Raw genomic sequence first — 23,310 nt, forward strand, 5'->3', positions numbered from 1 at the left:
CTAGAGCTGGCAGCCTGGCCAAACTGAGCAATCGGGAGAGGTTGGAGGTGACCAAGAACCCAATGGTCACTCTGACAGAGCTCCAGACTTTCACTGTGGAGATGGGAGAACCTTCCAGAAGGACAACCATGTCTGCAGCACTCCACCAAATCAGGCCTTTATGATAGACTGGCCAGACAGAAGCCACTCCTCAGTAAAAGGCACATGACAGTCCGCTTGGAGTTCCCCAAAAGGCACGAAGAGACTAAGACCGTGAGAAACAAGATTCTCTGGTCGGATGAAACCAAGATTGAACTCTTTGGCCTGAATGCCAAGAGTTACGTCTGGAGGAGACCTGGCACCAACTCTATGGTGGTGGCAGCATCATGCTGTGGGGATGTTTTTCAGCTGCAGGGACTGAGAGACTCGTCAGGTTTGAGGGAAAGATGAACGAAGCAAAATACAGAGAGATCCTTGATGAAAACCTGCTCCAGAGTGCTCAGGACCTCAGACTGGGGTGAAGGTTCACCTTCCAACAACGACCCTAAGCACACAGCCAAGACAACGCAGTAAAAGATTCTGAATGTCCTTGAGTGGCCCAGCCAGAGCCCAGACTTGAACCCGATCGAACATCTCTGGAGAGATCTGAAAATAGCTGTGCAGCAACGCTCCCCATCCAACCTGACAGAGCTTGAGAGGATCTGCAGAGAAGAAATGGAGAAACTCCCCAAATACAGGTGTTCCAAGCTTGTAGCGTCATACCCAAGAAGACTCGCTGCTAAAGGTGCTTCAACAAAGTTTTTTTTAAAGTGCTGAATACTTATGTAAATGGAATCCGTTTATATTTAATAAATTAGCAAAAATGTATAAAATCCTGGTTTTGCTTCGTCATTATGAGGTATTGTGTGTAGGGGGAGGAAAAAAAATGTAACCCATTTTAGAATAAGTCTAACGTAACAAAATGTGGAAAAGGTAAAGGGGTCGGAATACTTTCCAAAGTTACTGTATACGTCCTGGATGGCAGGAAGCTTGGCCCCATTGATGTACTGGGCTGTATATACTTCCCTTTGTAGCGCCTTACGGTCTGATGCCGAGCAGTTGCCATACCAGGCCGTGATGCAACCGTTCAGTATGCTCTCGATGGTGCAGCTGTAGAACTTTGAGGATCTGGGCACACATGCCAAATCTTTTCAGTCTCCTGAGGGAGAAAAGGCAGCGTCGTGCCCTCTTTACGACTGTCTTGGTGTGTTTGGACCATGATAGTTTGTTGGTCATGTAGACGCCAAGGAACTTGAAGCTCTCGACCTGCTCCACTTCACCCCCGTCGCTGTGAATGGGGGCGTGTTATGCCCTCCTTTTCCTGTAGTCCATAATCATCTCCTTTGTATTGCTCATGTTGGGGGAAGAGGTTGTCGTCGTAGCACCACACTGCCAGGTCTCTGACCACCTCCCCATAGGCTATCTAATCGTTGGTAATCAGGCCTACCACCGTTGTGTTGTCAGCAAACTTGTGTGAACAGGGAATACAGTCGTGGGTAAACGGAGTACAGTAGGGGACTAAGCACACACCCCTGAGGGGCCCCCGTGTTGAGGATCAGCGTGGCAGATGTGTTGCTACCTACCCTTACCACCTGGGGGTCGGCCCGTCAGGAAGTCCAGGATCCAGTTACAGAGGGAGGTGTTTAGTTCCAGGTTCCTTTGCTTAGTGATGAGCTATGAGGGTACTATGGTGTGGAACGCTGAGCTGTAGTCAATGAATAGCATTCACACATTATGTACAAAATAAGTTAAAACATACAAAATAGAACGATTGGTTAGGAGCCCGTAAAACTACAGCCGTCCCCTCCGACACCTTATTTTATCTGTTGACTCATGAGTTATGAATAAAATCAATATTGCTAGTAGAGGCCTCTAAAAATGTGCTTTACATGACTTTCCAAGGACAGCACAGATTTAATTAAACGTGTTTATTATTGCATTATTAGACAGCAGTATAGCATGATAAATACAAAAACAAGATTAACCTTAAATAAAAATGAAACATAAAATATTTCAAATCACAGGGTTCCATAGGCGAATAAGCTACCAGCTTTTTTTTCCTCAGTCAAAATTAATGTGCCAAAAAATAGGTACATATCGTCACTGTCTGAGAACCTCATCTCCTAAACAAACTTTTCAGGAAAAATCTAAATAAATTCCATATTTTCCACTTAATGAACATACAATTATGAAACTTCTGAAGCCATTTTGAATAGCTTCTTGATCCGAGTCATGAAAAAATGTTCAGAGTAGATTGAGAGAGTTACTGTTATTTCAATAAAATGAAAACAAATAATTGAGTTACGGGGTTAGCAGACAACGACATATTTCTCCTTTCTGTATCCTGTAGCCATAATTACTAGCCAATGGAAGAGTTAACGATGAAAGTGCGTTAATTTAAAAAGAAAATTGGACACATGACCTGATTCTAATTAGACTACAAGTAAATGGCAGGAGATGGCTTGTGTTAACAACAGATGAAAAGACAGGACACCGTCTCAATAGGTGGAAGTAGTCAGAAATATTATACACAGTATCGCCATGTAGGAAAATGGTTGTGTTGGTTGTGTTTTTCCCCTTATTAAAAAAAAAAAAGGATATTTTTTATTATTGTTTGAGGTAAAAGATCACATTAAAACAGTAGTTATTGACAACTTCAAAAGTGTGGAATTAAACCGAAATTGAAAGAAAAAAAAAGTCCTAAATAAGAGAGTAATCTTTAAAAAGAAATAAAACAAACCGAATCCCTTTCATTCTAGTGAATATATTGCAATTAAAATAAAAAATAAAAAAAACAATTAGCTGTTATCTACTGTAAGTAGACTAAATGGAGAAAAAAAATGAAAGGGTCTAAGTAGGGTGAAATTATAAAGTGGTAAAGGCCTACTCTTAAATGAATCACTCCGTTGACACAAAAGGCAACGTTAGCCATTTACTTAGCCAAATGGTTTCCGAGGTACTGTGCAGCAAGGCGGAGTCATGTCCATAAGGCTTCATGGTGCTAAATTAATCTTATTGGTAGATCACGGAGGCCACAATCTTTACAACAAAAAAAAAGTGTTGTTTTTGCAGCAACTCAAGCAATCCGAAAACTGAGCAATCTTGTTGTTTGACACAGTATGATCTTGAGTAAAACCAAATCGATCTCCATGTCTCACAGACACGTATTGTGACGCAGCATAAAAGGCCTGTCAGCTAACAGGTACAGGTGAAGGAAATTCATACAGAACCGGAAATAAAAAAAATAAAAAAAATCAGCCATACGCCACAGGTTTATGTTGGTTTTGTTAATCCCAAAGTCCAGTTATTCATGTATTAAAATATCCTTTGGGGGGGGGGGGGGGGGGGGTGAAAGCATTGGAAACACATTAGCGCAGTTGCCAATCGCGGTTAAATTTGGCTGAAAATACCACACCACTAAGCTAGTTCGCCATCCCTTGGAAGGGAATTTCTCCCCGGGACTCCATAGGCTTGGTGTAACACAGCAGTGTGTGTGATTGAGAAAGACGAGAAAGTGTGTGGCGGGAAGACGAGCAAGACATTCATTGTTTGGAGGGGAACGGTGCAGCTCCAAAGGGATCCAGCTCTACTGGCTGTGACGGCTGCTGTTCAGGCCCAGGGTGGTCCACCAGTTCTGTGAAAGGTACCGCCCCAAAGTCATCCATGATGTTCCCGTCCCCAAACGCATCATGGAGGGAGCTAGTCCGAGGCCTGCCATTGGCCGAACCTATGTCTGAATTGCTGTCCCCCAGAAGCCCTTGGTACTGGCCCTGGTTAAGTCGGCTGCCATCCTGAGGACCAAAAGGATTGGCTCCGAAGGGGTCGACCTCATGAGGAAGGCTAGGCAGGGAAGCCCCTTTGTCTTTGTCGGTGTCTGCCATCGTTACGCTGCCGACGCTGATGTTCTCCTTGGAGTCTGAGGTGCTGAGGAACTCGTTGGAGCTCTGAGAGTCCCTCCTGCCGACCTTCTTGTGCCGGCGTACGCGCTCGGGGGTTCGGAAGCTGGGCTTGTTGTTCTTGCGACCGCCAGTGGGCGTGCCGTGGTGGCGCTTGCCATTGCTGCCACCGCTGGTGCCACCAGAGAACTTCCTCTGACGTGAGGACAACTTCTGGAGGCTACGCTGCTTCAGCCTCTGCTGCTGGGGGCTGAGAGAATTCTCGAAGGCTGGATGGAAGATGTCCTCGGCACTCCTGGAGGTGGTTGGTGGCGGAGCTGTGGGGCTGGGTTGGAAGGGGGAGAAGCCGAACGGGTCGATGCTTTCAGGGGACACCGGCGGAGTCCGACCCATAGAGAAGTCGCTGCTTCCGGTCTTCCCAGATTTGGAGAGGTTCCGGGTGAACGGAGCCTTAGTAAAGACGTCTAACTCTTCCATGGCCTGGCTGGGCTGGTTGACTACGGCCTCCTGGCTCACCTGCCTGAAGGGAGCCGCGGAGAAGATGTCTGCGCTTTCTGCCAGAGCTGCCGCTGGAGGAAAGAAGGGCACAGCACCAAACACATCCGCACCAAACACGTCCACAATGCCACTGACACAAGGGGGGGCTCTAACAGCCACCACACCAGGCGACTCGGGAGGCGTAATCGTGATTAGTGTGTCTTCTGACTCCACTCTCGGACTTCCCTCATGGGTGGCAGTAGCCGTATCTGCCACCACTCCTCCTTTTAGCTTCCTAGTGAGTCCTTCCTTAACCTTCCTGGGTTCATAGTCTGAGTCGGAGCTGTGTTTGTCGTACTCTTCCTCAGCCTCTGAGTCCATCAGCAGAGGCCTATGTCCCAGCATCTCCGTTTCCTCCAAATCTTCCAGTTCATTGAAGAACTCTCTGTGCTCGTTGTTCAGACCTTCGTCGTCCTCCGGCTCGTCTTCCTCCTCGCTGCTCTTAGGGGAAGGAGGATCTGACTCAAAGTCACTGTCTGATTCGTCACCCCCTGGTTTGCGAGTCGTTTGTGAACCGCCAACAGGAGAGTTTCTCCTTCTACTTGGTTTGTGCTCCTTTGCCACCGGAGGTTGCAGCTCTTCCTGCTTGCCCACAGGAACAGGTACGGGGGCAGCGACTGGGTTACTGAGCTCTTCAATAGGCTGATCAGTTATCACCACCACACTAGAACCTGTTGGATTGAAGCAGACAAGAAAATGTTGTTAAAAGTAAATTACCGGTACAAAGAAGCCTATACACCCAAAGCTATATTCAATGTCAGTAACCAAATATACAGTGCCTTGCAAAAGTATTCATCACCCTTAGTGTTTTTCCTATTTTGTTGCATTACAACCTGTAATTTAAAATTATTTTTATTTGGATTTCATGTAATGGACATACACAAAATAGTCCAAATTGGTGAAGTGAAAAATTGTTTCCAAAAAATTCAAGAAAAAAAAAGAAAAAAAAAAGAAATGAAAAGTGGTGAGTGCATATGTATTTCACCCACTTTGCTATGAAGCCAATAAATAAGATCTGGTGCAACCAATTACCTTCAGAAGTCTCATAATTAGTTAAAGTCCACCTGTGTGCAATCTAAGTGTCAGATGATCTCAGTATATATACACACACACACCTGTTCTGAAAGGCCCCAGAGTCTGCAACACCACCAAGCAAACGGCACCATGAAGACCAAGGAGCTCTCCAAACAGGTCAAGGACAAAGTTGTGGAGAAGTACAGATCAGGGTTGGGTTATAAAAAAAAAAACTGAAACTTTGAACATCCCACGGAGCACCATTAAATCCATTATTTAAAAAAATGGAAAGAATATGGCACCACAACAAACCTGCCAAGAGAGGGCCGCCCACCAAAACGCACAGACCAGGCAAGGAGGGCATTAATCAGAGAGGCAACAAAGAGACCAAAGATAACCCTGAAGGAGCTGCAAAGCTCCACAGCAGAGATTGGAGTATCTGACCATAAGATCACTTTAAACCGTAACACTCCACAGAGCTGGGCTTTACGGAAGAGTGGCCAGAAAAAAGCCATTGCTTCAAGAATTTAAAAAATAAAAATAAATAAGGAAACATGTTTGGTGTTTGCCAAAAGGCATGTGGGAGACTCCCCAAACAGTCAGAAGAAGGTACTCTGGTCAGATGAGACTAAAATTGAGCTTTTTGGCCATCAAGGAAAAAACTGTGTCTGGCACAAACCCAAAACCTCTCATCAACCCGAGAACACCATCCCCACAGTGAAGCATGGTGGTGGCAGCATCATGCTGTGGGTATGTTTTTCATTGGCAGGGACTGGGAAACTGGTCAGAATTGAAGGAATGATGGTGCTAAATACAGGGAAATTCTTGAGGGAAACCTGTTTCAGTCTTCCTGAGATTTGTGACTGGGACGGACGTTCACCTTCCAGCAGGACAATGATCCTAAGCATACTGCTAAAACAACACTCGAGTGGTTTAAAGGGGAAACATTTAAATGTCTTGGAATGGCCTAGTCAAAACCCAGACCTCAATCCAATTGAGAATCTGAAAAGATTGCTGTACACCAGCAGAACCCATCCAACTTGAAGGAGCTGGAGAAGTTTTGCCTTGAAGAATGGGCAAAAATCCCAGTGGCTAGATGTGCCAAGCTTATAGAGACATAAGGTGGCTCTACAAAGTATTGACTTCAGGGGGGGGGGAGACTCCAGGCCTAGCCCCGGGTGGGGGGGGGGGAGACTCCAGGCCTAGCCCCGGGGGGGGGGGGGAGACTCCAGGCCTAGCCCCAGGGGGGGGGGAGACTCCAGGCCTAGCCCCGGGGGGGGGGGGGGGGAGACTCCAGGCCTAGCCCCAGGGGGGGGGGAGACTCCAGGCCTAGCCCCAGGGGGGGGGGGAGACTCCAGGCCTAGCCCCGGGGGGGGAGACTCCAGGCCTAGCCCGGGGGGGAGACTCCAGGCCTAGCCCCGGGGGGGAGACTCCAGGCCTAGCCCCGGGGGGGGGAGACTCCAGGCCTAGCCCCGGGGGGGGGGGAGAGACCCCAGGCCGAGCCCGGGGGGGGGGGGGAGAGACTCCAGGCCTAGCCCCGGGGGGGGGGGGGGGGGAGACTCCAGGCCTAGCCCCGGGGGGGGGGGTGGGTGAGACTTCCAGGCCTAGCCCCCGGGGGGGAGACTCCAGGCCTAGCCCCGGGGGGGGAGACTCCAGGCCTAGCCCCGGGGGGGAGACTCCAGCCTAGCCCCGGGGGGGGGAGACTCCAGGCCTAGCCCCGGGGGGGGAGACTCCAGGCCTAGCCCCGGGGGGGGGGGGAGACTCCAGGCCTAGCCCCGGGGGGGGGGGGGGAGACTCCAGGCCTAGCCCCGGGGGGGGGGGGGGAGACTCCAGGCCTAGCCCCGGGGGGGGGGGGAGACTCCAGGCCTAGCCCCGGGGGGGGGGGAGACTCCAGGCCTAGCCCCGGGGGGGGGGGGAGACTCCAGGCCTAGCCCCAGGGGGGGGGGAGACTCCAGGCCTAGCCCCAGGGGGGGGGGAGACTCCAGGCCTAGCCCCGGGGGGGGGGGGGGCCCCCAGGCCTAGCCCCAGGGGGGGGGGAGACTCCAGGCCTAGCCCCAGGGGGGGGGGGAGACTCCAGGCCTAGCCCCGGGGGGGGGGGGCCGGGGGGGGAGACTCCAGGCCTAGCCCCGGGGGGGGGGGGGGAGACTCCAGGCCTAGCCCCGGGGGGGGGGGAAGACTCCAGGCCTAGCCCTGGGGGGGGGGAGACTCCAGGCCTAGCCCTGGGGGGGGGGGGGAGACTCCAGGCCTAGCCCTGGGGGGGGGGGGGGAGACTCCAGGCCTAGCCCTGGGGGGGGAGACTCCAGGCCTAGCGCAGTGGCAGAAGACAGATGTAGAACTCTTCAAACCACTATTACCACACACATATTAGGTGCAGCTTAACGATAGCAAGTTGGAAAAGGTAGTAGAATTAAACAAACGGAACAGAGATGAATTGGTGACATTACTAAACTAGCCTACCACAGAAGGAAAATATGACAATGAACTTAGCAACATTAATTGTCTGTGTATGGCACAAATACAGTGGTCAGTTATACCTTAAACTACAAAGGTTAACTACTAGGTTAATGCCACATAGGAGACACACATTTCTGTGTGTCAGACTTCAGCTGCAATAAGTTACTACAATCACTTAACGGAAGTCATTCTGGTATTTGGATCGTCATACTCTTGTAGTAAGTAGTCTAATCCTCACTGTAGGTGTTAACAGATTTGGGCATACGGTTATATTATGAAACAGAAATGTCCATTTAGCTACCATAAAAATTTAAGTATAATCTTAAAATATAATTTATAAAATACACTACATGACCAAAACTTTGTGGACACTCGCTTGTCGAACATCTCATTCTAAAATCATGGGCATTAATACGGAGTCGCATAAATAACAGCCCTCCACTCTTCTGGGAAGGCTTTCCACTAGATGTTGGAACATTGCTGCGGGGACTTGCTTCCATTCAGTCACAAGAACATAATTTAGGCACTGATGTTGAGCGATTAGGCCTGGTTCGCAGTCAGCGTTCCAATTCATCCCAAAGGTGTTCGACGGAGTTGAGGTCAGCTCTCAGTGAAGGCCAGTCAAGTTCTTCCACACCGATCGACAAACCATTTCTGTATGGACCTCGCTTTGTGCACGGGGGCATTGTCATGCTGAAACAGGAAAGGGCCTTCCTCAAACTGTTGCCACAAAGTTGTAACCACAGAATCGTCTACAATGTCATTGTATGCTGTAGCGTTAAGATTTCCCTTCACTGGAACTGAAGGGCCTATCCCGAACCATGAAAAACAGCCCCAGACCATTATACCTCCTCCAACAAACTTTACAGTTGGCACAATGCATTGGGGCAGGTAGCGTTCTCCTGGGATCCACCAGAACTCAGATTCATCCGTTGGACTGCCAGATGGTGAAGCTTGATTCATCACTCCAGAGAACGTGTTTCCACTGCTCCAGAGTCCAATGGAGATAAGTTTTACTCCACTACAGCCGACACTTGGCATTGTGCATGGTGATCTTAGGCTTGTGTGCAGCTGCTCGTCCATGGAAACCCATTTCATGAAGATCCCGATGAACAGTGAGTGTTGCAACCGAGGACAAGACGATTTTTACACGCTTCAGCACTCAGCAATCCCGTTCCGTGAGCTTGTAGCCTACCACTTCATGGCTGAGCCGTTGTTGCTCCTAGATGTTTCCACTTCACAATAACAGCACTTAGGTTGACCGGGGGGCAGCTCTAGCAGGGCAGAAATTTGACAAACTGACTTGTTGGAAAGGTGGCATCCTATGACGGTGTCACGTTGAAAGTCACTGAGATCTTCAGTGCGGGGACATTCTACTGTCAATGTTTGTCTATGGAGATTGCATGGCGGTGTGCTCAATTTTATACACCTGTCAGCAACAGGTGTGGATGAAATAGCCAAATACACTAATTTGAAGGGTGTGTGTCCACATACTTTTGTGTATCCTGTGCAGTTCCGAGATGCGAAAGTATGATAAAAATACTCTCACCATACTATTAGTAGAAACATCTCGTAACATTCTGCTGATCATTACTAAGAGATATTTTAGTTATACAATTAATTTTTTCGGGGTTGGACTGTAGCTAGAATACACCTCCATAGTAAAAGTCCAACCACAATATAATAAAAAAACCATTTGAGGCAAATCTCCTTAACAGGGCTTTTGAGACTGAAGGCTACTGAAAAATATATCAACATGGCTAGTTTCAAATGAGTTTAATAGGAAAAATAATTACAAATGTCCCCCCCCCCCCAAAAAAAAAATACAAAATAAAAAAATGGCTCAACGGTCAAACATTTAGAAGTTCTCATCTGCTCGTTTGTGACAAAAAAAAAGAAAAAAATAAATCACTACTTTATCATCCTCTTCATTAACAAGATGTGTTACACACCAACTGTTCGGTTCTAACTTGCTAATAATTATAATATATATATATCTATCATCTGACCATTGAAATCTGCAGTTACGCACCACGGCCCGTATTCACAAAGCGTCTAAGACTTGGTTGTGCTGATCTAGGATCAGTTTTGCCTTTTAGATCATAATGAATAATCCTATATCGTTTAGGGTTTATGGGGGACATAGAACAGTGGGGTTTGGACTACAGAAGAGGGTAGTTCCATACTACAGTGTCGGGTCCTGTTGGAGCAGGACAGGAAGGAGACTTGCCTGCACTAGACAGGAAGGGGGAGGAGCCAAACAGGTCTTCAGGGAGGAGGGGCTTGGCAGCGGGGGTGATTGGCTGCAGCGGTCGGTCTGCCTCCTGGCTACTGGTTCTCTCCAGAGGTTTACCTGTTAAGGCAGAGAGGGGAGAGAACCGTTAGACAGCGGTTTAGTCATTAAATGGGAGTGAAATGTAACAGAACATTTGCAGAATGAATTTCAAATGAATAGATTCAACGGAGAGAAACTTTTTATATGGTAACTAGGAGCAGGAACTAGTTGAAGATCTATCTAAAAAGCAGTGTCAAAGATGAAATAGTAGAGGTACGTGGGGGGGACGGTAAAAAACGGGACACTTGCTGGGGGACGGTAAAAAACGGGACACTTGCTTGCTCTGAGGAGGTCAAACTCTCGGTCCAGAAGTTCCTCCTCTGTCAGTTTGGAGAAGTTGTCCTCTCTGAAGGGGTTCCAGCGGGACATGTCAGGAGGGTGGCTCTGGGGGGTGACCAGGGTCTGGGGGGGAGGGGTGGTCACCTTGAAGTCCACCAGAGGGCTTCTGCTGGGGCACGAGGGGCAGGGAGGAGAGAGAGAGGGGCAAGGAGGAGAGAGAGAGAGAGGGGCAGGGAGGAGAGAGCGCAAAGATTGAGAGAGCAAGGGAGTATTACTTGTGGTGTCTGTTACTGACCGAGACATTGCATAGATATTGCAGTAAAAACACAGTGGAGGTTATGTAGGCGAGGGTTGTTACCTGGTGTTAGTGGATGGAGGCTCAACAGAGGGCATAGTCCCAGGCACAGGCCCAGCAGGGTTATAGGAGCCTGGGGGAAGCTGGTACTCCAGAGGAGAGGAGGTGACATAGGGCTGCTGGGTGGGATGCTGTTGCTGTACAAAAGCCTGTTGGTACTGGTGCATCTGCCAGGGGAAGGCGAAGGAGGTAACTAACGGTGGCAGACGATCACAGACACCATTCATTTGATCAATAGGAGTATAATCAATAGGAGAACTATGGCTGGGGGGGGGGGGGGGTAAATCTGCAGAAAAATGGTTTTAGATACTTGAATTAAAAGTTGATTATGATATAATGGCCAAAAACTGCAAGTGATTGACCTGGAATTTAAATGTTCTTGTTGTGGACAGTTTTTTAAAAACAGGGCAGCGAGCCAAGATAGCTAGCTGTTTACTATTTCATTACATGTCCAAGATGCCTTAAAAACAGCACAGAAACAGAGCCATTAGAGCCCAGAGCACTGAAACAAGACTCTCCGCCAAGCTTTCCAAGTGCAAAACAGAAGTTCCTTCACAGTAAACTTTCCCCCCCCCCTCCCAAAATCCTGTTGACTTACCCTCTGTGGCCAAACACCAGCCATCCAAATAGATACTGTTAAGACAGAGGTACTTTTAGCTTGTTTTCCACCCATCGGTTACCATCTGTTAAATTTCAGCAGCAATCTGCTCCGTCCACACAGTCAGAGGAGAGGGTGAACTCCACCGGTTCGCTGTGTCGCCATTTTTAATGACATTATACCAAGATCTGACCGTGTGTCTGTTACACTGACCACTCACACCACCGAGTGTTTAAGAAACATTAGAAAATAAATGGAAAAACACTCAACGTTGGAAGTAGCTATACATGTTATTTGTAAGGGGGTAAAATGTTGGAGCATACTAACCCACGAGGGTGACTGAAAGATGGAACGAGGTTCACACTCCAGTCCAGGTGGTGGCAGTAATGCACCTTGCGTGATGTATTGTTGTCTCTACCTTCTTGCCCTTTGTGCTGTTGTCTGTGACCAATAATGTTTGTACCCTGTTTTGTGCTGCTACCATGTTGTGCTGCTACCATGTTGTGCTGCTGCCATGTGTTGCTGTCTTAGGTCTCTCTTTATGTAGTGTTGTCTCTCTTGTCGTGATGTGTGTTTTGTCTTATATTGATATGTTATTTCTTTTATTTTTAAACCCAGGCCCCCGTCCCGCAGGAGGCCTTTTGTCTTCTGGTAGGCCGTCATTGTAAATAAGAATTTGTTGTTAACTGACTTGCCTAGTTAAATAAAAAAATAAAATAAAAAGTTGGTTGCCAACCACCATATAAAATCCACAGAAGAATGAACGAGGAGAAAACTTAGTGTTCAGTTAGTTTCCTCTTTTATCTGTGGATTAATTGTCGGGAATAGAGATCAAAACGATTTTGTGACTTCAAAAATACTACAAAGATCCAGCAAAAAAAAATGAAAAACGAAGCACATTTCATGTAAAATAAAACAGCCCAATGTTTATCTCCCAGCACAAATTACCTAGCAACAGCAAGCTAGCTAAAATGTCCATGAACGTTTGTTTCGACCTGTCCCCAAATGAATACAGTTGGTTTAGGTATTTTAACCTGTGTGTCATGAATGTGTCTGGTGGGGATAGACCATCAACACGGAGGCAGTTTGATCAGCATTTAAAGTTGAGAAGACTCAAAAAAAAAAAAAAGGGGAATTTCCTTTATAAAGCCAAATCAGATGACCCCAGACAATGGACATGGCTCTTACCATGGCTGCGTAGTGGGCTTGTTGTTGCTGATTCATGGGCTTCATCATCATCGGTTGTTGGAGCTGGGCCTGCTGCTGCTGCTGTTGGAGCTGGGCCTGCTGCTGCTGCTGTTGGAGCTGGGCCTGCTGCTGCTGCTGAAGCTGGGCCTGCTGTTGGAGCTGGGCCTGCTGCTGCTGTTGTTGTTGGAGCTGGGCCTGCTGCTGCTGTTGTTGTTGGAGCTGGGCCTGCTGCTGCTGTTGGAGCTGGGCCTGCTGCTGCTGTTGGAGCTGGGCCTGCTGCTGCTGTTGGAGCTGGGCCTGCTGCTGCTGTTGGAGCTGGGCCTGCTGTTGGAGCAGGGCCTGCTGCTGCTGTTGCTGTTGGAGCTGGGCCTGCTGCTGCTGTTGAAGCTGGATCGACTGCTGAAGGGCCTGCTGGTACTGTTAGAAGGTACAGAGATAGTTTAGATTTCTCTAGATGATTTATATAGTGATAGATCATATGGCTCTCTGTACAGTTCAGGACAACCCAGTACAGCCCATCACCTTGCAGAGTGGTGTTAGTAGTAGTGGGTGGACACTGATTTTTACGTTGTGTTGCAAAACGTTTTGCTACGGTGTCATTGTGCGAGGGTGGACTCAGTAGTACCTGAAGGTATTGGAGCTGCTGTGGATGGACAGGGTGAAGCTGATCTTGTTGTTGTAGACGCAGGTCTCCAGGCTGCAGCTGCTGGAGGACCCTGTTGGCATTCCCTGGGGTAGTCGCTGTGATAAGCGTAGAGATACTTTATTGTCCATTTTGTCAAAAACAGAAATTTGTCTCCTTTTCTGGTCGACCTATTACAATGAGGTGACGCCTAGCTAACCGCTTGTGTTTCTAGCTCCAACAGCACAGTGACGCCTAGCTAACCGCTTGTGTTTCTAGCTCCAACAGCACAGTGACGCCTAGCTAACCGCTTGTGTTTCTAGCTCCAACAGTGACTCCTAGCTAACCGCTTGTGTTTCTAGCTCCAACAGTGACTCCTAGCTAACCGCTTGTGTTTCTAGCTCCAACAGTGACTCCTAGCTAACCGCTTGTGTTTCTAGCTCCAACAGTGACGCCTAGCTAACCGCTTGTGTTTCTAGCTCCAACAGTGACTCCTAGCTAACCGCTTGTGTTTCTAGCTCCAACAGTGACTCCTAGCTAACCGCTTGTGTTTCTAGCTCCAACAGTGACTCCTAGCTAACCGCTTGTGTTTCTAGCTCCAACAGTGACTCCTAGCTAACCGCTTGTGTTTCTAGCTCCAACAGTGACGCCTAGCTAACCGCTTGTGTTTCTAGCGCCAACAGTGACGCCTAGCTAACCGCTTGTGTTTCTAGCGCCAACAGTGACGCCTAGCTAACCGCTTGTGTTTCTAGCTCCAACAGTGACGCCTAGCTAACCGCTTGTGTTTCTAGCTCCAACAGTGACGCCTAGCTAACCGCTTGTGTTTCTAGCTCCAACAGTGACGCCTAGCTAACCGCTTGTGTTTCTAGCTCCAACAGTGACGCCTAGCTAACCGCTTGTGTTTCTAGCGCCAACAGTGACGCCTAGCTAACCGCTTGTGTTTCTAGCTCCAACAGTGACGCCTAGCTAACCGCTTGTGTTTCTAGCTCCAACAGTGATACAACAAACATTAGGCTGGTTTCTCACTCCAACAGTGCAGTAATAATAATACCATAGACATAATCCACAAAACTAGACAGTAGTTATATAGGATGGTGTGTATAGACAGTAGTTATATAGGATGGTGTGTATAGACAGTAGTTATATAGGATGGTGTGTATAGACAGTAGTTATATAGGATGGTGTGTATAGACAGTAGTTATATAGGATGGTGTGTATAGACAGTATAGACAGTAGTTATATAGGATGATGTGTATAGACAGTATAGACAGTAGTTATATAGGATGGTGTGTATAGACAGTAGTTATATAGGATGGTGTGTAGACAGTAGTTATATAGGATGGTGTGTATAGACAGTAGTTATATAGGATGGTGTGTATAGACAGTAGTTATATAGGATGGTGTGTATAGACAGTATAGACAGTAGTTATATAGGATGGTGTATATAGACAGTAGTTATATAGGATGGTGTATATAGACAGTAGTTATATAGGATGGCGTGTGTATAGACAGTAGTTATATAGGATGGCGTGTAGACAGTAGTTATATAGGATGGCGTGTAGACAGTAGTTATATAGGATGGCGTGTAGACAGTAGTTATATAGGATGGCGTGTAGACAGTAGTTATATAGGATGGCGTGTAGACAGTAGTTATATAGGATGGCGTGTAGACAGTAGTTATATAGGATGGCGTGTAGACAGTAGTTATATAGGATGGCGTGTAGACAGTAGTTATATAGGATGGCGTGTATAGACAGTAGTTATATAGGATGGCGTGTATAGACAGTAGTTGTATAGGATGGTGTGTATAGACAGTATGGACAGTAGTTATATAGGATGGTGTGTATAGACAGTAGTTATATAGGATGGTGTGTATAGACAGTATAGACAGTAGTTATATAGGATGGTGTGTATAGACAGTAGTTATATAGGATGGTGTGTATAGACAGTATAGACAGTAGTTATATAGGATGGTGTGTATAGACAGTATTATATAGGATGGTGTGTATAGACAGTATAGACAGTAGTTATATAGGATGGTGTGTATAGACAGTATAGACAGTAGTTATATAGGATGGTGTGTATAGACAGTATAGACAGTAGTTATATAGGATGGTGTGTAGACAGTAGTTATATAGGATGGTGTGTATAGACAGTAGTTTATATAGGATGGTGTGTATAGACAGTATAGACAGTAGTTATACAGGATGGTGTGTATAGACAGTAGTTATATAGGATGGTGTGTATAGACAGTATAGACAGTAGTTATACAGGATGGTGTGTATAGACAGTAGTTATATAGGATGGTGTGTATAGACAGTATAGACAGTAGTTATACAGGATGGTGTGTATAGACAGTAGTTATACAGGATGGTGTGTATAGACAGTAGTTATATAGGATGGTGTGTATAGACAGTTATACAGGATGGTGTGTATAGACAGTAGTTATATAGGATGGTGTGTATAGACAGAGGTTATATAGGATGGTGTGTATAGACAGTGGTTATATAGGATGGTGTGTATAGACAGTAGTTATATAGGATGGTGTGTATAGACAGTAGTTATAGAGGATGGTGTGTATAGACAGTAGTTATATAGGATGGTGTGTATAGACAGTAGTTATATAGGATGGTGTGTATAGACAGTATGAATAGAAAAGGTGTACAGCAGTAGTTATATAGGATGAGCTTTGACTAAAATACAGTATATACACATATGAAGTATGTAAACATTATTAAAGTGACTAGTGTTTAATGACTATGTACATAGGGCAGCAGTCTAAGGTGCAGGGTAGACTACTGGGTGGTAGCTGGCTAGTAACAGTGTCTAAGGTTCAGGGGAGGGTAGTGGGGGGAGGCTGGCTATTGGTGACTGTTTAACAATCTGATGGCCTGGAGATAGAAGCTGTTTATCAGTCTTTTGGTCCCAGCTTTGATGCACCTGTACCGTCTCTGCCTTCTAGATGGTAACGAGGTGAACAGGCCGTGGCTCGGGCGGCTGAGGGAGCCACTTAGGGGTTCAGTGCCTTGCTCAAGGGCACAAAACGGCAGATATAGAAAACACACACACACACAGTGTAATTTTTGGAGGCTCACCTTTCTGCCCATTGCTGACAGGTACAGAAGGCTCAGCCGTAGGGGTGACGATGGGCGTGGCGGCGACTGGGGTGACCGCTGTGTTAGCTACAGGGATGGGTAGCACATAACTGTTTGCAGCTTTGGGTCTCTGTCTCGGAGTGATGGACGTTGCCGTCGGACCCACGGACTCGGCGATTCTGGAACAGTGGGAAACCAGAAGAACACTTAAATTGGAAACTTAATGATTTCTCTTTCATTTAAACCTTTATTTATACATTATACATTCTCCTCGAGATGAAATCCCTTTTGCTAGAGACCCGAGAAGCATTACAGAATATCTGTAACACAGTGACATACCTGGCTTTCGTCATACTCTTCCTAGCAGCAAATTCGCTGGCTGTTAGCGGCTCAGGAAGTGACGTGGGGAGAGGAGAGCTCTGTAGGAGACGACATGACGTTAGATAACTGTCAGACAACTACCATCACACAGACTCGGGGAGCATCGTGGGGAGAGCTCTGCAGAGGGACAGATACAACCATGAGTGTTGCTTGACAAAAATCACACACACACACGAAAAAGTATGTGAACCCTTTGAAATTTCCCGGATTTCTGCATAAATTGGTCATAAAATTTGATCTGATCGTCATCTAAGTCACAACAGACAGACAAACATAGTGTGCTTAAACTAATAACCAATTGTATTTTTGTTGTCTATATTGAATATGTTATTTCACAGTATAGGTTGGAAAAAGAATATGAACCCCTAGGCTAATGACTTCTCCAAAAGCTAATTGGAGTCAGGAGTCAACTAACCTGGAGTCCAATCAATGAGACGAGATTGGAGATGTTGGTTAGAATAAAATACACAAAATTTGGGTTTGCTATTCACAAGAAGCATTGCCTAATGTGAACCATGCCTTGAAGAAAAGAGATCTCAAAATACTTAAGATTAAGAATTGTTGACTTGCATAAAGCAGGAAATGGTTACAAAAGTATCTCTAAAAGCCTTGATGTTCATCAGTCCAAACTAAGACAAATAGTCTATAAATGGAGAAAGTTCAGCACAGTTGCTACTCTGCATAGGAGTGGCCGTCCTGCAAAGATGACTGCAAGAGCACAGCGCAGAATGCTCAATGAGGTTAAGAAGAATCCTAGAGTGTCAGCTAAAGACTTACAGAAATCTCTGGGACATGCTAACATCTCTGTTGACGAGTCTACGATACATAAAACACTAAACAAGAATGGTGTTCATGGGAGGACACCACGGAAGAAGCCACCGTTGTCCAAAAAAAACATTGCTGCACGTCTGAAGTTCGCAAAAGAGCACCTGGATGTTCCTCAGCGCTACTGGCAAAATATTCTGTGGACAGATGAAACTACAGTTGAGTTGTTTGGAAGGAACACAACACTATGTGTGTAGAAAAAAAGGCACAGCACATCAACATCAAAATCTCATCCCCACTGTAAAGTATGGTGGAGGGAGCGTGGTTTGGGGCTGCTTTGCTGCCTCAGGGCCTGGAGAGCTTGCTGTCAGACAGATTTCCCAAGTTTATAAAGACATTTTGCAGGAGAATGTAAGGCTATCTGTCCGCCAATTGAAGCTCAACAGAAGTTGGGTGATGCAACAGGACAACGACAAACAAAAAACACATTAGTAAATCAACAACAGAATTGCTTCAACAAGAAAATACACCTTCTGGAGTGGCCCAGTCAGAGTCCTGACCTCAACCCGATTGAGATGCTGTGGCATGACCTCAAAAGAGCAGTTCACACCAGACATCCCAAGAATGTTGCTTAACTGATATGGTTTTGTAAAGAGGAATGGTCCAAAATTCCTCCTGACCGTTGTGCAGGTCTGATCCACAACTACAGAAAACATTTGGTTGACGTTATTGCTGCAAAAAGGAGGGTCAAACAGTTATTAAATCCAAGGGTTCACATACTTTTTCCACCCTGCACTGTGAATGTTTACACGGTGTGTTCAATAAAGACATGAAAACGTATAATTGTGTGTTATTAGTTTAAGCAGACTGTCTATTGTTGTGATGAACATCAGACCAAATGTTATGACAAATCTATGCAGAAGCCCAGGTAATTCCAAAGGGTTCACACACACACACACACACACACACACACACACACACACACACACACACACACTTCAGTAAGTCATAAAAGTGTTGATTCATATAAGTATTTTGTATGTTTATGGGATAGAGAGCGGGATGGAGGTGAAAAGGTAGGAGAGAGAGAGAGAGATGCTGAAAGAGCAGTGGGCCGGGAATCAAAGCCATGCTGGCAGCGGTACATTTGAAATGTGTCCCAGAAATGGTTCACGACACCAACCCAGGCCACGCCCTCTTCCACACTCTCCACACACACACTGATCTTCATATCACTTAGTACACACACACTACCGTTCAAAAGTTTGGGGTCACTTAGAAATTTCCTTGTTTTGTCCATTAAAATAACATCAAATTAAATCAGAAATACAGTGTGGACATTGTTAATGTTGTAAATGACTATTGTAGCTGGAAACGGCTGATTCTTAATGGAATATCTACATAGGTGTACAGAGGCCCATTATCAGCAACCATCACTCCTGTGTTCCAATGGCACGTTGTGCTAGCCAATCCAAGTTTATCATTTTAAAAAGGCTAATTGATCATTAGAAAACCCTTTTGCAATTATGTTAGCACAGCTGAAAACTGTTGTTCTGATTAAAGAAGCAATAAAACTGGCCTTCTTTAGACTAGTTGAGTATCTGGAGCAACAGCATTTGTGGGTTTGGCTACAGGCTCAAAATGGCCAGAAACAAAGCACTTTCTTCTGAAACTCGTCAGTCTATTCTTGTTCTGAGAAATGAAGGCTATTCCATGCGAGAAATTGAAAAGAAACTGAAGATCTCGTTCAACGCTGTGTACTACTCCCTTCACAGAACAGCGCAAACTGGCTCTAACCAGAATAGAAAGAGGAGTGGGAGGCCCCGGTGCACAACTGAGCAAGAGGACAAGTACATTAGTGTGTCTAGTTTGAGAAACAGGTGCCTCACAAGTCCTCAACTGGCAGCTTCATTAAATAGTACCCGCAAAACACCAGTCTCAACGTCAACAGTGAAGAGGTGACTCCGGGATGCTGGCCTTCTAGGCAGAGTTGCAAAGAAAAAGCCATATCTCAGACTGGCCAATAAAAAGAAAAGATTAAGATGGGCAAAAGAACACAGACACTGGACAGAGGAAGATTGGAAAAAAAGTGTTATGGACAGACGAATCTAAGTTTGAGGTGTTCGGATCACAAAGAAGAACATTTGTGAGACGCAGAAAAAAATGAAAAGATGCTGGAGGAGTGTTTGACGCCATCTGTCAAGCATGGTGGAGGCAATGTGATGGTCTGGGGCTGCTTTGGTGGTGGTAAAGTGGGAGATTTGTACAGGGTAAAAGAGATCTTGAAGGAAGGCTGTCAATCCATTTTGCAACGCCATGCCATACCCTGTGGACAGCGCTTAATTGGAGCCAAATTTCCTCCTACAACAGGACAATGACCCAAAGCACAGCTCCAAACTATGTAAGAACTATTTAGGGAAGAAGCAGTCAGCTGGTATTCTGTCTATAATGGAGTGGCCAGCACAGTCACCATATCTCAACCCTATTGATCTGTTGTGGGAGCAGCTTGACCGTATGGTACGTAAGAAGTGCCCATCAAGCCAATCCAACTTGTGGGAGGTGCTTCAGGAAACATGGGGTGAAATCTCTTCAGATTACCTCAACAAATGAACAACTACAATGCCGGGAAGGTCTGCAAGGCTGTAATTGCTGCTATGGAGAAAGGAAAAATGGTTGAAGGACAATTATTATTTCAATTTTTATTTTTTATTTTTAATCATTACTTATAAACCTTGTCAACATCTTGACTATATTTTCTATTAATTTTGCAACTTATTTCATGTATGTTTTCATAAAATTCAAAAAAGGCACTTGCACATCTGAGCAATCTAATTGCAGGTGCATGGCAACAGTTGAAACAGGATGTAGGAAAAAAGGAAACCTGCACACTGCTCTTGATAGTATCACTTTATGTTTTCATAGAAAACAAGAATTTCTGATTGAATCCAAACTTTTTGAACGGCAGTGAACATCTGTCACAATGAACGAACAGTGACTTACAAAGAGATTTGCCACCGGACACTCCTTTCCAGCTAACTTGAAGGCAAAGTAGGAGACTTGATAGATATCTGGTCTCTTCTCATGGTCAGGCTCAAGCATATATCCTGGAGAAGAGATGGGAGAAGAGGGGACATATAGTTTACTATAGCCTGGAGTAGAGGGGACATATAGTTTACTATAGCCTGGAGTAGAGAGGGGACATATAGTTTACTATAGCCTGGAGTAGAGAGGGGACATATAGTTTACTATAGCCTGGAGTAGAGAGGGGACATATAGTTTACTATAGCCTGGAGTAGAGGGGACATATAGTTTACTATAGCCTGGAGTAGAGAGGGGACATATAGTTTACTATAGCCTGGAGTAGAGGGGACATATAGTTTACTATAGCCTGGAGTAGAGAGGGGACATATAGTTTACTATAGCCTGGGAGTAGAGGGGACATATAGTTTACTATAGCCTGGAGTAGAGAGGGGACATATAGTTTACTATAGCCTGGAGTAGAGAGGGGACATATAGTTTACTATAGCCTGGAGTAGAGGGGACATATAGTTTACTATAGCCTGGAGTAGAGATGGGACATATAGTTTACTATAGCCTGGAGTAGAGATGGGACATATAGTTTACTATAGCCTGGAGTAGAGGGGACATATAGTTTACTATAGCCTGGAGTAGAGGGGACATATAGCCTGGAGTAGAGGGGACATATAGCCTGGAGTAGAGGGGACATATAGCCTGGAGTAGAGGGGACATATAGCCTGGAGTAGAGGGGACATATAGCCTGGAGTAGAGGGGACATATAGCCTGGAGTAGAGGGGACATATAGCCTGGAGTAGAGGGGACATATAGCCTGGAGTAGAGGGGACATATAGTTTAATATGGAGTAGAGGGGACATATAGTTTACTATAGCCTGGAGTAGAGGGGACATATAGTTTAATATGGAGTAGAGGGGACATATAGTTTACTATAGCCTGGAGTAGAGAGGGGACATATAGTTTACTATAGCCTGGAGTAGAGGTGATGTTTATCACAAACAAACCAGAGAAGGCATGTCCATTTTACATTGGTTACAGAGTGAATTGTAATGTGTTTGAAATAGATCACTTCCTCTGTATGATGCAATATCCCCATGGTACAACACATTGTCACCACAAGGTGGAGCTATCGGCTAATAGTTGTACTAAAGGCCTCTGCAGTGGGTGTGTAAAGAATGAACTATAATCTAATTGGGCAAAACGAAGCGGACAGTTACACGTTTAAACGTCACAAACATTCACGTGACAATGTTCAATGTGGTTTAATTGTTATTATAGTGATTGACAGCTTTGTGGTGAGTGTGTTGCTGAGGAACAAGGACATTTGTACTCACTGATTAAGCTGTGCAACTTGAAGGAGAATTTGGAATTGTCAGGAACGATAAAGTTTCCGTCACATATGGCGACTTGACTCTCCCCGAATGGAAGCGAGAAGAAACACAGCTTGTACAACAAGCAACCAAGAGCCTGAAACACAGAAACACACAGCTTGTACAACAACCAACCAAGAGCCTGAAACAGAAACACACAGCTTGTACAACAACCAACCAAGAGCCTGAAACAGAAACACACAGCTTGTACAACAACCAACCAAGAGCCTGAAACAGAAACACACAGCTTGTACAACAACCAACCAAGAGCCTGAAACACAGAAACACACAGCTTGTACAACAACCAACCAAGAGCCTGAAACACAGAAACACAGCTTGTACAACCAACCGAGAGCCTGAAACACAGAAACACACAGCTTGTACAACAACCAACCAAGAGCCTGAAACAGAAACACACAGCTTGTACTACAACCAACCAAGAGCCTGAAACAGAAACACACAGCTTGTACAACAACCAACCGAGAGCCTGAAACACAGAAACACACAGCTTGTACAACAACCAACCAAGAGCCTGAAACAGAAACACAGCTTGTACTACACCCAAGAGTAAGGTGACCCTTTTGACAAAAACTAAGACATGTTAAAAACAGTATATTTCTAATCTTCTCCTCGTAGTAAAGCGGTAACATGGAATATGAGTTAATGTAGGTGAGTCTAAATGTTTCTATACGTGTTGATTGACATGTAGAAATGTTCAATGAGAAATTAATGATGAGGGACATTTAACGTCTCTCTGTTCCATGTGATCGACAGAAAAAAAAAGTTTGTTCAAAAAGCAGCTAGGCAGGCAGGCAGGCAGGCAGACAGGCAGACAGGCAGACAGGCAGACAGGAGCTAAGCAAGCAGGAGGCCTAACTGCCTGGACCAAACTACACACACTAAGTTATTCTGTTACTGACTGGCTAGTCCACACACACACACACACGCGTATGTACACCCCCCCCCCCAGGTTTCCACACACACACACACACACAGGTTCCCGTACACACACACACACCCAGGTTCCCGTACACACACCCCAGGTTCCCGTACACACACACACACCCCCCAGCTCTAAACTCACCCATATATCAGCCTTGGTGGTAATGGCCTTCCCTGCGTACACATTGATCATCTCTGGAGCTCGATATGACAGGGTCGTGTACCTGCACACAGGAAGTGGTCAGGATTAAAGGTTATTTATGCACTTATGGTATGTAAGAGTGGTCGGTCACTACTGCTGAGAATTAGTCCTATCTAAGAGTGGTCGGTCACTACTGCTGAGAATTAGTCCTATCTAAGAGTGGTCGGTCACTACTGCTGAGAATTAGTCCTATGTAAGAGTGGTAGGTCACTACTGCTGAGAATTA

At 45.8% G+C, this 23,310-nt stretch overlaps 1 protein-coding gene across 1 annotated transcript in view; it reads right to left on the minus strand.

Moving 5' to 3' along the window:
- Window positions 1–1,931: 1,931 nt before the first annotated feature.
- Window positions 1,932–23,310, minus strand: part of LOC115165108 (BMP-2-inducible protein kinase) — a 62,270-nt gene continuing 40,891 nt past the window's right edge. The window contains exons 7-18 of the mRNA XM_029718142.1: window positions 23,025–23,106; window positions 21,905–22,037; window positions 20,538–20,641; window positions 16,731–16,810; window positions 16,392–16,570; window positions 13,300–13,415; window positions 12,972–13,091; window positions 12,675–12,848; window positions 10,892–11,055; window positions 10,533–10,702; window positions 10,150–10,272; window positions 1,932–5,122 (exon numbers count right to left, since the gene is read on the minus strand). Of these exons, the coding sequence (XP_029574002.1) occupies window positions 3,561–5,122; window positions 10,150–10,272; window positions 10,533–10,702; window positions 10,892–11,055; window positions 12,675–12,848; window positions 12,972–13,091; window positions 13,300–13,415; window positions 16,392–16,570; window positions 16,731–16,810; window positions 20,538–20,641; window positions 21,905–22,037; window positions 23,025–23,106 (3,007 nt within the window). The 3' untranslated portion in view covers window positions 1,932–3,560. The remainder of the gene's footprint in view (window positions 5,123–10,149; window positions 10,273–10,532; window positions 10,703–10,891; window positions 11,056–12,674; window positions 12,849–12,971; window positions 13,092–13,299; window positions 13,416–16,391; window positions 16,571–16,730; window positions 16,811–20,537; window positions 20,642–21,904; window positions 22,038–23,024; window positions 23,107–23,310) is intronic.

This window comes from Salmo trutta, chromosome 27, assembly GCF_901001165.1.
Source record: "Salmo trutta chromosome 27, fSalTru1.1, whole genome shotgun sequence".
In the NCBI taxonomy this organism is placed as follows: Eukaryota; Metazoa; Chordata; class Actinopteri; order Salmoniformes; family Salmonidae; genus Salmo; species Salmo trutta.